General features: G+C 43.4%; 1 protein-coding gene across 1 annotated transcript; it reads left to right on the top strand.

The window, feature by feature from the left end:
• Positions 1-323: 323 nt before the first annotated feature.
• Positions 324-4061, top strand: CLDN5 (claudin 5). Its single transcript, XM_032127654.1, has one exon. The coding sequence runs from the start codon at positions 423-425 to the stop codon at positions 1071-1073; it is 651 nt and encodes a 216-aa protein (XP_031983545.1). The 5' UTR covers positions 324-422; the 3' UTR covers positions 1074-4061.
• The last annotated feature ends 11324 nt before the right edge of the window (positions 4062-15385 follow it).

The raw sequence follows: 15385 nt of genomic DNA, 5'->3' as shown, positions 1-15385 counted from the left end.
AATAGGAAATACACAGATAACGGCACTGAAAGGAATTTGAACAGCCGAAATCCGAGACAAGATGCCTCCCGCCCCACGCTTAACTGGGAACGGGCAGCGTTCCTGCGAGCTCCTCCCAGATCAGGGTGCCGGGGAGACCAGAGCGAAGTTTCCCAGCTCCGGCGGGACCCCTCGAGCATCAGGAAGGGCCGGACACCCGCCCCCTGCCCCTGGCCCGGTGCCGGCCCGCGGCGGGCGGTGCTGCTGCCGGGCAGGGCCGGGCCAGGCGGGACGGGGGCGGAGGGCGGGCGCCCCGCGGCTCCTCATAAAGCACTGCCCGCGACCGCGCCGCTCAGACCCGGCTCGGCAGCCGCCCGGGGCAGCGCAGGAGACCTGCCGCGCCCTCCTTCCTGCGGAGCCCGTGGGACAGCGGTGTCAGCAGCATGACTTCGGCGGCGGTGGAAATTTTGGGGCTGGGACTAGGCATCCTGGGCTGGGTGGGGGTGATCCTGGCCTGCGGGCTGCCCATGTGGCAGGTGTCGGCCTTCATCGACGTGAACATCGTGGTGGCGCAGACCATCTGGGAAGGGCTGTGGATGAACTGCGTGGTGCAGAGCACGGGGCAGATGCAGTGTAAAGTGTACGACTCCATCCTGGCGCTGCCGCCCGAGGTGCAGGCGGGCCGGGCGCTCACCGTCATCGTGGCACTGCTGGGGCTGGTGGCGCTGATGGTGACCGTGGTGGGCGCGCAGTGCACCAACTGCATCCGGCCCGGTAAGATGAAGTCCCGCATCGTGATCGCCGGAGGGGCCATCTACATCCTCTGCGGGGTCCTGGTCCTCATCCCGCTCTGCTGGTTCGCCAACATCGTCATCAGCGACTTCTACGACCCCACCGTGCCGTCGTCCCAGAAGCGGGAGATGGGGGCCGCGCTCTACATCGGCTGGGCGGCCACGGCCCTGCTACTCTTCGGGGGCTGCCTCATCTGCTGCTGCTCCTGCTCCCAGCGCGACGAGACCTCCTTCCCCGTTAAGTACTCGGCGCCACGGCGGCCCACGTCCAACGGCGAGTACGACAAGAAGAACTACGTCTGAGCGGGGCTGGCCCGCTCCGCAGCCCCGCGGGGCACGGACAGACGGCTGCGGGCCGGGAGCGTCTGCGGGGAGCTCCAGCGCTCCCCTGCCTGGAGGCTTTTCTTAACGGGGACCCCCGTGAAGCGGCGGCCCTAGGCAGGGCAGCGCCCGCTGCCCTCCAGCCCGGCTCCCCGGCGGGTCCGGCCGCTCCGCTGCGGGCAGCGCCGCGCTCGGCGCCGCCGGCTCCCGGTACTGACCGACCGCGCTGCCGGGCGAGCAGAGCCCTCCGCGGCCGCGCAGAGCAGCCGAACCAGCGTCTCCTCCGCCCGGGGCGGCCGGGGGAACCAAGGAGCTCGGGCGAGTCACGGCGGCGTTTACCGGGACGCCCCGTCCGGGCTTCGCCGCCGCCGCCTGCCCGCCCGGCTCCTGCCGCGGGCCTCGGCCCTTCCCCGGCGTTATCGTGACACTTGTGAGTACTTTACCGCCCGCTGTCGCTGCCGGTGCCTCGGGGCACCGCCTGACTGCTGGCACCGGGCGTCGGATGCGCCCTGTAGCCGAGGAGCAGCTTCCCATCTCCGTCATCTCTCCCAAAAGGCTACATTTGGCAGTTCCCGCTCGGACTGATAAGGGGGGGGGTTTGATCTATTTGGGCAAATAAAATAGGGATTCTGTCCAAAGCATGACACTAACCTTGGTCCTTAATCCCGCAAGCAGTAACTGTTTGGAGAAAGTTACTTGGCTTTCTTCAGTTGTTTCAGTCCCTCAGTGAAATGTATTGGTCTGTGTATATGAAACCTTGAAAGAGATTTCAGGTAGTTGCTGTCCTTTAGTGGAGTACAAATCAGATAACACTGAGTTGTCCCTTGAGGTTCTTCATCTCTTCTCTTTCTTCAGCTTATGCTCTGTTTTTACTTGAATATGAAGTCATTGCCAGAATTATTCGAGGACTAGATTAAGAAATCTAGGAGATCACTGTATGTCCTAGCTCCAGCAGGGCCTCTGCTCCTCTCGTCTGCACTACAGGAGACTGGAAACATAAAAACCGCCCCAGATACTGATGGTTGGGGGGAATGATGCCTTGGTGGCCTTCTTGCCAAGTTCTGCTTGCTGCCAATTTTGAAATGTGTGTTCAGTTGGACATGCACTTGGTTGGCTCCCCACTATGATTTTGTTAACATGTGCTTTCCTTCATTTACCAAATCAAGTAAAAAATTGCTAGAAGAATTTTACCAAAAATATCTTGACTGAGACTTTATGCCAGGTGATCGATCAGTTGTGAAGTCATGACTCTCACAGCTCTCAGCTCCTCTGCATTGCCTTGGTAATACTCTGCAGACTGGAAGGAAGATGGTTTGGGCAACACCTCCTGAACTTCACCACAGCCTGAAATATTAGCTTATACTTTTTTATTTTACACTGCAGAGACAAACCTTTTTAAGGGAAGGGCTTAAGGGGATGTGTGATACTCCTCCAATCTAATTCCTTGTAAATCCACACAGGATTATGCTACTAATGGTGGCAGCATCAGCATTGCCATAAGATTTCTACCAAGAGTTAGCGAGGAAATGTGCTGTTTATACTCCTCAGAGAGCAGCACTACGACCTCATAGGTCCTCACAATCACGTACCAATACAGTGCACACCTGCCCTGAGCATTAACTCTTGCAGCTTTCTGATAACACCAAACTTATGGGCTAACCATAGCCGTGGGTCTGACAGATTTACATTGACTCTGTTCTTGCCTTGCTTAGCAAACTTAAAATCCTGGAGGTATCAACAATTCACAAACTGGAATAAGAGACTAAAGCCTTGCCTTTGCAAATTTTGATGTTGAATATTGAGCACAAGATTTACCCTCTTGAAGATAACTGCTTTTGTTTTTTAAACACACAAATAACAGGGTCTGTTTTATCAGACAATACAAAAGTAGAGCAGTATGTCTACAACTACTTCTCTATAAAGAGGTGCAGTTCTAACGCTGTCTCCCTTTAAATAAAAGCTGTAATATTGTTTTTATGATGTGATATGTAGTTTTGGTACAAGAATGAAATGTTCTGTATTTCATCATTGCAACTTTTTAAGAACAGTATAACCTTGTCAACTGTAAATGTATTTAAATGCATCTATTTTGCAAGAAATCTACCAAAGTTGGCTTGTTATATGGTTTGGTGCCTTTATTTGTTTCATGACTACTTTATTTTAAGTTGTAACATCCAACTGTATTTGTCACCCACCCTCACCCTTGCTCAGCTCTCTGGTCTCTAGAAAATGAGTCCACAGATACTAGCTGAAATGCTGGACCTCACTCTCTTTTGTCTCAAGTTAAAGAACTAAACCCCGTTGACAAATGTCTGCATGTCTCTGAACAGCAGAGCCTTCAGAAGTGCTGCAGAATTTGCGGTCTGACCAAAAGATGAACTCTTTCTGGACAGTGCATCACTAGCATTTCAAATCAAAACTGGTGTCTTTGGGAGGGGGAGGGAAACCCACGCCTTAGAAGGGAATTTTAACAAGCCAAATTTCTTGTATCAAGGCAAGGTTGGATCCTCTTATAACCAAAATTCGAAAAAATTACACAGAAAGACCTCTTGGAAGAAGCCGGTGCTAACTGTGCACGTGCTACTAAACACAGCATCATCCTACCAAAACCATAACTTGTGGCTGAGGTCAGTGGGGCAGCACCCAACAATACTTGCAGGAAGTGGGGTCCATTTGTAAAAATATTTTTGCATTTACTCTCATCCTTCAGTATCCTTAGTTGTTGCTGTGCTTTAAAAGACAACCTGAGAGAACGCTGTTACTGATGGCACTGGCTTCGGGGTAAAAGTCTAAGTTGGTTTTTGCTATGATTTGTTTTCTAAGAACAAAGATCTAGTCCTGAACTTAAAAACTTGGAAGTGCTCAGGATCAAGCCTGAACCTCATCCCAACAAAAAGATAAACCTATAGCACTTGTTTACTATTTTTATTTTGTATTTATGATTATAAAAATAAAAACATGTAAACCAATCCCTGAAGAGGGTCACTGTACTTTGTGAAAGCCACTGGATTGTTTGGGCTCAGGAAAGTGGGGTGTGATATTGGTGCCCAGAGGGAAATTACCTGGGCTACCTTTGGGGAGGAGAGCTGGGTCACCTCCGGGGAAGAAGGAAGGGCTGCTCCCTTGCAGAGCAGAGCAGTCAGCATCTCAGCTCTCCACTGAAGCCTCAGACAAAAGAGAGCAAGTAGCAGCAGTTAGTCTTGTGATGTGAGCACATTAGGAAGTGGAGTGTGAGTCCCAGCTATTTTGGGAACAGCTCTAAGCACGAAGCTTTTAAAGCTTTCAATTTCTACACGTTTAAACTAAAAGGAAAAAATCCCACTGCTTGGATCAGCCCCAACCTGACCTGATACCCTAATTCTTTCTGCCAACTATTTCTTTTTTTTTTTCAGTGCATTCAAGCTGGGGAAAAACATTTTCACAGATGCAGCAGAACAGAATCTAAAAAACCCCCCAAAACCAATAAAGACTGGTAAAGTAAACTGTACAGACTAATTGCTAGTGGAGAAATCTGCCTAAGTTATATGACTGCCAGGGAGGACATTCAATATTTTGCAGATTGTTTTTTTTTGCAAGATTTTCAAGCTTTGTTCTAACAAACTGTTGCTTTAAAAATTAAGAAAAAACATCTTCAAAGCCTTCATTTTGCAGCATTCTTGCCAGCTCGGTTGAGATTAACAAAAGCTCCTTGCCACCCTCCCATTGCTATGCACATGCTGAGCTGGAAAAAGGGTGTCTGTCGGCTTGGCCTTTGTCCTGCTAAACGAACCATTTCATAGTTATGAATTTGGAAGTAACCTGCAGTTCATACCCTGCAAATCTGGTTAGATCCTGTCTGTGCAAAGAAGGGAAATGCACCAGGCAAAGGGAAAAGGAAGCTCAATCAGTCACGTTTGCTGCAGGATGTTTAAGGAAATATTTCCTTTTCCTGTCCAGAGATGTTTGTTGGGCATCTGCTCTTTGGAATATATGAAAGCATTTTACTCTTGAAGTGAGAAAGCAGTGTAACTTCAGATTTTTATTTAAAACCTATTCTCTGATCAAATATTATGCAAGGAATTTTTCTTTTTCCTTGGCCATCTTTCAAACTCCATAGGCAGGTGTCCTCCAACTCATCCATGTATCTGTAATGCTAGAAGATAATCCTGCCTGTCAGGAGCCATATGCCGCATGTAAGTGCCAAATTCATGCATATATTCAACAATATATTAATGCAGTATTCAGCATCAGATGGTACCACAATGCATCCCTTTTTGTGTGTGCACCGAAGAAGAAAATCATTAATTAAGTACACGTGTTTGAGGATTTGCTTTTATAAGTCTGCTTGGTAAAACATAACAAATATTCCTGCTGTATTAGATTAACTGGGAGAGAGCAGGTGAGTTCTCTTTTCAGGTCAAATACTGCATTTGCTTTACTTGTAGCCTGATTGTGATAAGACAAATAATTCCAAAAGCAAAGCCTCAAGAGGGTCTTATATTTCTATTTTGGACGTGACTGACTTCTGTCATTCTTATTTTGATCAGACCTTTGTTTGTGTCTGTGCATGTGTGACTGCTCCAGACTGTTCCTTGCTGACTCTCTGCAGCAGTAGGCTCTCTGTCTAGAAACCCCCTTCTACCTACTAGAACCCTCAGTTAGGAGAAAAGGAGAACTTCAACCACTGCGTCACTGATAAAACCTCCCACGGCAACAGTGAAGGCTTTACAGTTGCTTGGATACACAAGACTTCCTTCACCTTTTCTTTTTCTTAAACACAGATTGAGACATCATGAGTCAATTTAACAGTGTCCTTTGTCTGTGGCATTTGGGGATTTTGTTTACAACACTGAGCTTTCCCCTCCTTCCAAAGCTCACCATGTGGATTCAACCCAAAATTGGACAGAGAAAGGTAGGGAGTAGTAGGACTCAGCATGGAAACAAGTGTTGTGCTGAAGGTATCTACCCAGGGCTCGTGCCAGTCTTCTCATCATGCTTGAGCCCAGCTGCACCCTGGCCACTCATCTATTGCCCTGAGCGAGAGCTTTGCCTCTCTGAAACTGGCACCTATAAGTTTGGGTTGCTGATTGCCGTACCCAAATAAACTCAGGATCATGGGGGATCATATCACACAAACTTTACCACTTAAAATGTGAAAATACTCATCAGCATCAGAGCCTGTTTTAAAAGTGATACAGGAAAATGAATATATGAATGAGTCTGGATGTTACCCATCCTGACTAGAATTAATTGGTGCATTAACTGAACTACTGGCTTTAGCTTTTTGATTTGAGAACAATGGAATCATACAGCATGGGGAACTGTACATACAGCACTGATTAAAGCAAAAGAAGAATGAGCCTTGAAACTACTATCCAGCTGTTTTGGTCTCAGGCTACAAAAGGAAAAAAAATGAAAGCACCTCACTCCACAAGCCACAGCCTTTTCAACAAGGCACACAAATCTCATTACATTAATAATGGAGAGTAAATGACAAGACCACCTCTGATACCCAGTACAGAACAGTACAGAAGGACTTTGACCATCTAGAAAACCAGGCAGAAAATAAAATAAGCTGCATCTTTTACTCTGATCCTCCTTGAATGGCAAAAGCCACTCAAATTGACTAAAGCCCTGGCAGCAGCTGGTAGGGTATTCATAGCAGGTACAGTGTGTTCCTGAAGCTCAGTTGATATGTCATCCACACAAGTTACTCTTTCTTTTGGAAAAAATAGCCTTAGTTTAGGCATGAGGAAGTGCCCCAGTGCTATTACGTACAGCAATAGCAGTGGATCCATTCCTTACTACACCTCAGCTCCAAATCCAGGGATGTTCCCTTCTGGTGGATCCTCCAGGCTGCACTAGCCAGGCAGAGAGTTTGCATGGCCCAGGGAGGTGCTCTGGTGTACACAAACAAAACAGATGGGATGAAGCCTGTTCATGTTTATTTACAGTGAAGAACAAAAGTAAATGTTTAAAATAGCTGATTTTTCCAGGCAAACAAAAGATAACCCTCTCAAAAGTGACTCTGGTCCAGTGAGCAAGCTGTGAACTCTGTGCCAGTTGTATCATCCTGTGCCTCTGTCATTGCTGGCTCCTGCAAGGAGGTAAGTTACACATGCCCATTTTAGGTCTTACACCTTCTAGCGCCAGCTGTGCCGGCTGTGGAACATTTTGGGGTTTTTTGAGACAACCAGAAGATTTTCATTGGCTGAACAAATGCTCTAAAAGCTAGGAGCTGCACAAAACCAGATCCTACAACAACAATTTTAACCTGGTAGCAAAAATAGTTTGCCATGTTAAATGCATTTTTGGGTTTCAGCTGTGTATGTTCCTGAAGTTTCAACCAAGCAGGTTAGCTGACAGAGCCCTGAGTGACATTCCTCTTGATGCCACGCCAGGTACTATGACAATTATTCTAACCATATGTGGGTACCTCTGGGCTCCTTTCCCACTTTCAAACACATTCGGAGCTGAATCGATTCCCCTCTGTTACACTCATACATAACTCATTAGCATTAACTGTGCTGGTTATCAGAACACTTCCACAGAAGGTTAAACCTTAAGAGAATTTAGGCTTGGGCACAAAAGATCACTCAGGAAAGAAAAATAGGCACCGCTTGACAAGAACATATGTGAAATCTCAAAATGGTATGATTCAGTTTCAATATACCTTCACATATTTGAAGGATTGGGGCAACAAACAACAATCACCAATTCTTATCAGCTCTAACAAGTGCCTAGCACAGCAGAATTCTTGCACTATGTATATTTTTAGATTACTTGTCCAGTTATAATGTTCTGTCCTTACTGTATATCTTTTGTTAGAATTAGGATATCTGTTGCAGCAGCCGGGATAACCTTTAGCCTGAGCTACAAAACCTTTAACAGTTTCCAGTTATAACAGCAATCTTTCATTCTATAATACAAATAAACCCAAGTGTTATCTCAACACAGAAGACTCACATGAATACCCAATGACTACAGAATGATTTCACCATTTTTTTCCTCTATAATTTCCTGCTATTATTTCATTGGAAGCGACTGCCAAGATCCAAGCAACATAATACATTTCACTGTTTACATCTACTTTATTTTTGTTATACTGTTGACATTTCAAAATGTTGACATGCAAGGCAAAGTTTTAAAAATTGAACATCTACTTGAATTCCATTATGTTCTTGAACCCTTATGTTATTTTTAGACTGTCTCATTTTCTCCTGATTTTCTTGTCTTGTCCAGTTGAGAATATCTATGCACACAAATACCTGCCAGTTTTATAAAATCTTAACTCCCACAGCTTGTGCCATGGAAGAGGAATTTCTATTTTTCAGAAAGGTATAAGACACATTAATGTCCCTTTTCAGACATATGGAACTAGTTTCTCCATAAATATAATCTTTGTCTACTGTAACAATGTGGATTGAGCAGCAGTTTGGAGAAAGAGGGAGTTCCATTGGGTGGGTTAGGAAGAAATTAAACAAAGGCATCATTAAAGCAGTTATTCTGCAACTACAGATAGTGGATATTCCCAGAAGCCAATATCATTCTAAGATTCTTGGGCTAAAATGCTGTTGTTTGGATAATATTAAAAGAGGCTTCTTGTCCACCTGGGGTTATTAATGACTACAACTATTTAAGACATCCATACCATCATTATAGTGTTCCTCCTAAAAGGAACGCTATTATCCATGGCATCCTGCCCAGATTCCTGCAGAGCTGATTACATTCTTTAGAACCTGCACTTTTAGTTCAGTACAGCAATCCTGACTTCATACCTGGATGCTGCATGGGCTCATTTCACGCTCTGAAGCCATTACTGATGTCTGTCCTAAAGGCTGATCATAGGTGGTGGGAAGAGCAATCCATTTTTCTCCTGCCTCTCTCACAAGGTTGTAGATTTTTTTGCCTTCTCTGCAAAATGTATTCACAGCCTTGCAGAAATGGCCTCTGGCAGATTGCAGTGGAAGTGTTGAACTCCACTGGTGTGTAGAAAACAAGCCCACTTCAAAGGCAGGGTAGGAGGGGGCGCTAAATTGTAAGAGGGAGTTTTTTCCCCTTGATAGAGTTACTGAAGTCTGAGTCACGTCACAATATGAAATTGAGAATTTCAGTTTTAGTACCTGTTTCTACACAGGAATTTGGTTTGCAAAGGAAAGGGCAAACTGCAATCATTCTCCTGAACCAAAATGTCTTAGTCTGTCCTGCCCTCATAACATGGGCAGGCAGGATGCAGGAGCACTTAAACTGCTGTGGAACTTCACTTTGCGACCTTGCAAGTAACTCTGAATCAAACAGAAGGGTCTTAACTCAGAGGGAGAAAAAGGAAAGACATAATGATAGTGCTTCACAATGAGCAAAGTCGGGTAAGACTCCACCCTGCTGTAGGCACCAAACTGAGTGTCTGAGGTGACAGAGAAGGCACAGACACTGTACACTGATAAACAGTTAACAGGAATGAGAGCCTGGAAACGGAAATGAACATATCCAGGGCAGAAGCAAAAACTAAAGAGCTCAATTAACTTAAAATGTAAATGTAGAACTGCAGTTAACTTTTTTTTCAGATTGTACCCAAGTTGAAAGTACAATAGGAAAGGACTTTTTTAACAGACTAGAAAATAGTACATAGAACATGTATGTAGGTAAGGCGGTGAACGCCCTGGACAGTGGGAGGGTTTAAAACTGATCTCAGCAATGTACAAGTTTTTTTGTTCTAAAAACAAAAGGATAGAACTAATATGAGTGATTGGACCCCGGATAAAAACCAGCACAAGTTACTAAATATAAAGGCATGAGATGAGACTAGATATTGCTTAGCTAATAACTAATTAACCTGTCACAGTAATGTCCTTTTGGGTCTCCCTGTCCATTTGAATGAGGTGCTCTCTAATGTCCATCCTGATGAAGGAAGAAGTTGAGGCAAAGAGGAAATACAAAGTTTAATGAAAGAAAAGACCACAAAAATGTGCTGAATAACAAAAAAATGAGGGGTCATCACATTTTTTTTCCTAAGGGCTGTAATCAGGGAGGAGGAGGAGTAGCAGTGATTCTTAAATAGTTTCTGCCAAGTCAGTGCAGTACTCTTGGAGCCATGCACTGTATTTGCATCTTTGAAAGGCTCAGACAAGGTACCCTTTCTAAAAAGGAATCATTTATTGGTTTTTTGGAGATAATGGAACAGATGAGTAAGCAGATACATACATACATGGAGATTGGTCAGAATGGGGTATCAGCCCAGAACACAAACAATATCTACATTCACTGGCAAAAATTCCCAGTGAAGAATTAAGAGGGCTGAGAGTTTATTAGATAATATGAGTTAAAAAAAAAGAAGACAAGTTATTAAGACAAACAATGCTGGCTTCAGCTTCTAACTACTCCAAAAAAGTATACCTCTTCCAAACAGATCTTGTTGGCTCCTATCACCTCTTTGTGGAATGAGATGAGGGTTTTCAGACCGGGTAGATGACCCCCGTGCAGCTGTGCTACATTTCATTCCCCCTTTTGTTGCACAGACAGTTTAGTGGGACACACTCCCATATCCTATTCCCCTTCCCTCATTATTCACAGAAGAACCTTTCACTTAGCATTTCTAATAGCGCCATGTAGTGCTGTCGTTTCAGGAAATGCCTGGCTGTATTCACTGCTAAATCAAGCAGGAGTCGTGCTGGCAATTCAAGGAACACCTCATCAGAGGGAAAAAAGCAATTGCTGCTGAGCTATTGTTTTCCATTTCATTTCACACACTCAAAGAGCTCTGGTGACCACCCAGTGGGTGCCCTGAAATACAGATTCCAAGACACCTTCCTGAGCTAGAAAGGCACACCAGATTTACTGCTTACCCTCTATTGTTACTCAGTCTCTCTTTTCCTCTTAGTTCTTTATTTCCTATTTTTGTACTTCACCCTGTCATTTTCAGTCCTTTTCAGCTCCCCTTCTCAGTTTTGTATGCAACAGTTGGAAAGCTCTGTCCCTTTGACACAGTGTGCTATGCTCAGGGACTTTACTAAGGGGATATTCTCCAACAGGAGCCAGCAATTCCATATGAGTCAGAAAAATGAGTCAGAATTCAGTAGCTTTTGCAAGGAAAAGGTCTCATAAAAAGGATATGTTCATTAAGTTATTGTTTTAACTACTCTGTCCTTAACACTGATATCAGCTAATCTACTTACATGGCTACACAGCAAGTGGAACCAGCTGAAACAACAATACTCTTCCCCTTCTTCGTGTTCATGAAACAGCACACAGTGGATTTGCAAAGCAGGTAACCAAATCCAACACCCATGTATGCTGTTTTTGTGGGTGTGAAAAAACTGCAGCCCAATAACAGGATAAAGAAACCTAAACACGGGAGGGAGATTCAGCCCTTTGGTAGGAAGAATGGGAGGCAGTTTAGCTTAACATTGGAGGCAGATAACACAGCAGCAGAAAAATCTCACAAGGAGAGAAAACAGGCAGGCAGAGAGGGAAAAACTGCAGGATGGTTTGGCTTTTCCTTACAATGTTTTAGGGGGACAATATTTCCCTCCCTAGAACAGACATGTCTGGGAAATTCCATGAGTGCTTTACAACATGTGCATACAGGTCTTTAAAGGATTGTGCTTAATTTTTCAAAATGTAACTTTTACACAGTCCAGAAATGGTGCTGTTCTGATAGCACACACTTGCAGAGCCATTAACCCTGGAGGGTAATGCATTTTACTGACAAGAGCTATAAATAATGAAGAGCCTACCAGGTGTTGTATTTTTCAAGTAGAAAATGTTCTCAACCATGAAGATTTTGGCAAGTGAGAAAGTAAAGCTTGAGATGACAGGTAACATCTTAAAATTCCCAAAGAAAATACCACAATCAGTGTTGGGTGGTGATCTGGTCTGGTGCTAGATAGTCACCTGAACTCTCAATTATAGACAAAATTTGATCTTGTCTATAATCTGGATATTGATTTAACCTAGTAAGCAGTGACTGTGTAATTGAGGCAAACATGGACAGTGTAAATTAAACACTAAACAACCTCTGGCTCTCTTTAGAAGGCAATTATTTGAGCAGTGTGGCACATACCAAATTGCACCATGAAACACCACAGTTCTCAACTAAAGTATCAGGTTGCAGAATCATATTACAGCACAAGTTCTGCAGCTGTTGAGATCTTGTTTCCATTGTAGGGCAACAGTTTTTCAAACTTGAGATCCTGTAAAAAAAAGCTCCTAAGACAGTCTGCCCCACACAAGGGATTAGCTGGACATTGCTGAAGGCTCTTCTGAGTTTCATTGCACTTGGCACTTACCACTGGAAAAGACCAGAACTGTTGGGAGAGCATCTCCTTTTTTTTTTTTTAGTTTTAATGTATTAATTTTAACAGCTTCCATAGGATGTAACAAAGCCACTTCCAGTTAAAAGAAACTTCCCTGAAGGAAGCACAGCAGCCTCAGGAAAAAATTTATAATTTTTTAAATTTTTAATTAATTTTAATTAATAATTTTATTTTAATTAATAATTTTTTTAAAGATGAATGTCATCCTGTACAATAAGGAGGGGACATTTTGGTCAGAGCATGTGTCTCAGACGAGGAACTTAGCCAGGGTCCAAGAAGGTCATCTCAGACCTCAGAGCATGCTTGATCCAGTGCATTCTGGATTCTGGCTATTTGAGCCCTGAATTACTATACTGACCATTTTACATGCCCCTTCCTTCTAGGCTACTGATCCAGTTAGACTTTCAGATCAGACAGTAGATCGTTATTAATGGCATATTTATTTCAGGAGCCCTTTGGTGACTTCTTTCAGCAAATAAAAACATACTAAGAGCTGACTGTCCCTGTGAATTCTTTCCAATTCAATGGCAGGTACCTCCGATTTTCCACTGACATGCTGCAAATGAATGATTAAATGAAAGTAAATTCCACTGAGCTAAACAGTGGAAAGAGACACCAACACCACGAGGACTGGAAACACAGACAAGCTGCAGCAATGAGAAGAGGTGACTCTAAGTGCTACATCCACTTAAAAAGACAGCACCCTTTTGTTGTAAGGGAGTATTATCTCTTTTGCAAGGGCCAGAAAGGAATCATTTCAATTAAAACTGGTTTTGAAAAGAAAACAAATGACCCAGAATGTCATGGTACTTGTCTAACACAGGCAACCTAGCCATTAACGTGAAGGAATACCCAGAGAAGTCATCTACAGTTCTTAAGCAAGTGGCAAAGACTTCAGAGAAGGATGGTGTTGAATCAGGGAATAAAAAAATCCCCAGATCTCTTATTAAAATAAACCCAGACCCAGCACAGGAAGGAACTATGTCGTGATACAGCTCGTGTATACATTTTACCTTAGTTTAGTTCATGAGGTATGATTAGGCTTACCCATCAATTCCTACGGGATTGATTCTAATTCTGATTTAAGAATGACTTATGAGCCTTCAGCTCATTGAGAATAGCATGCATCAGCAACTCTGCTAAATGCTTGTTGTGATATCAAATTACCAGACAAGTCTTTGTCTCTCATTACTGAGATCACAGCGTATTGCCCAGCTACAAACCACAGGAGCAGACAGCAAGTCAAGGTAACATATGCCAGGATAAAAACCCAGCAGCCACAACTGCCTTGAGGGGGCAGAGGAAGTCAAAATTATTCTATCACACAGCAGCAGTGACTGGGAAACCCACATTCTCTGCTCTGTCAGACCCAGGGATGTCATGAGTTCGGGCACCATGAAGTAAAGGATCTCTTGCCTATTTTCAATATTTGACCTTTGCATTGCTTCTCTAATTCTGCCACCTTCTGAATGACAAAAATCAATAGTCAAATGCTTTAACAGAATGGGAGTCCAGTCTGAAATAAAAAGCTCACATAAATTTCTTTCCCTAGTGAATGTTCTGCAGTATTTCCTGCTAAGTGTTTATAACCCAAATGCTTGTACATAAAGGTGGCATTTTTGAGCTCCACCCTGGGCAGCTTTTTTTTCAGTTCTTGAATCTGCTCCAAGGGAACTTTTAGTACCACCTTGAAGCCAACAATGGTACACAAGTGCCAAGAGGGATTTCAATTTTTCCATTTAAAGAAACAAACATTTCACTGCTTTCTTTCCCTCAAGGCAAGCTTACTCACAAAGGAACTTTCAGAGGAATGTTTTCAAGAATATTCCTTCTATGAGGAAACCAAAACCATTGATTGACAGATGTACACATAAAATCAACAAATGATACTGTTTATTGCCATGAGAACAGTCCTGGTGTTTTACGTTTTGATTCCTCCTCAGTTGTGATTACTCCATTTCCCTTTTAATAAATACTGCTCTGTACTACTCCCCTCTTTACAAGTTAGCACACCCTGAGAGGCCAATTCAACCCAACAAAACCATCTTCAAAGAACTTCTGTACAAAAGAGACTGATTTTAAAACTTCCTCTTCTGGACCTTACAACTGGGGTACTCCAGACTAGTGATTAGAGTGATGTAAAGTTTTATTTCTCTTGTATTTCTGGACAGGTTAGCATTGGAAAAGTTGTCCTGAAAACAGGAGTGGAAAAAGTGAAACTGGAGCATAAAAGATGTCAAACATGTCAATTCTAAGGTACTTTTCCTACCTGAGTTCTCTAGAGTACGTGGGATTTAACTAAACAATCAAACAGCTCTCCTGCAATTCAACATTTTAAGACTGCAATGGCTCTCTCAGATCCTGTCAGGTTTACAAGTGATGATTGCTATCTACTAATATAAACTCAAATTGCTGATAGAGCAGCTAAAAACATCAGATTCTGAAGTAGCTCTGATTTATTGCATCTGCCATAAATGCAGAGCAGTAGGCTCTAAGAGAGTAGTCACAGGGAGTAGTGGGAAAAACCAGCAGATACTGTAGCTAAATTTGATATGGCTCATGAACTAGAGCTCCTATTGTTGTAGTATCAACTACCTTTTCATCTAAGTACCAAAGCATAAAAGACAGTCTGATGATAAACATATATACTCCTGTAGATCAAGACAAAATCTGCTTATATCGCCAAATATTCAACCCAGGAATGTTTTCTGTTCTTTATAATAAAAAGTTTTATGATAGCAAGTAAAAATAATGAATACTTGCAAAGTAATTTGCTTAGAAATCACTGAAGAGATTTTAACTTCCATTAATAAGAACAATCAGCACTAACACACTATTCCATAGAGTTGTAGTTTTTCATACAATATCTAGCTAGGCTGCAGATCTACTCACCAAAAGATACTGCACAGGCAAGAATTTTGCAAGGATCTGGGAGGAAGTGAATCCAGATTCCCAGATAATGACTGACAGTGACCAAACACACAGAAACCACACCTGGCTCAG

The sequence above is a fragment of the Corvus moneduloides genome, chromosome 18, assembly GCF_009650955.1.
Source record: "Corvus moneduloides isolate bCorMon1 chromosome 18, bCorMon1.pri, whole genome shotgun sequence".
NCBI classification, from domain to species: domain Eukaryota; kingdom Metazoa; phylum Chordata; class Aves; order Passeriformes; family Corvidae; genus Corvus; species Corvus moneduloides.
This window is presented reverse-complemented; position numbering and strand designations above follow the sequence as displayed.

What these genes read in the sequence shown, in the direction of transcription:
- CLDN5 (XM_032127654.1), top strand. Translation starts at nt 423, where the DNA reads ATGACTTCGGCGGCGGTGGAAATTTTGGGGCTGGGACTAGGCATCCTG.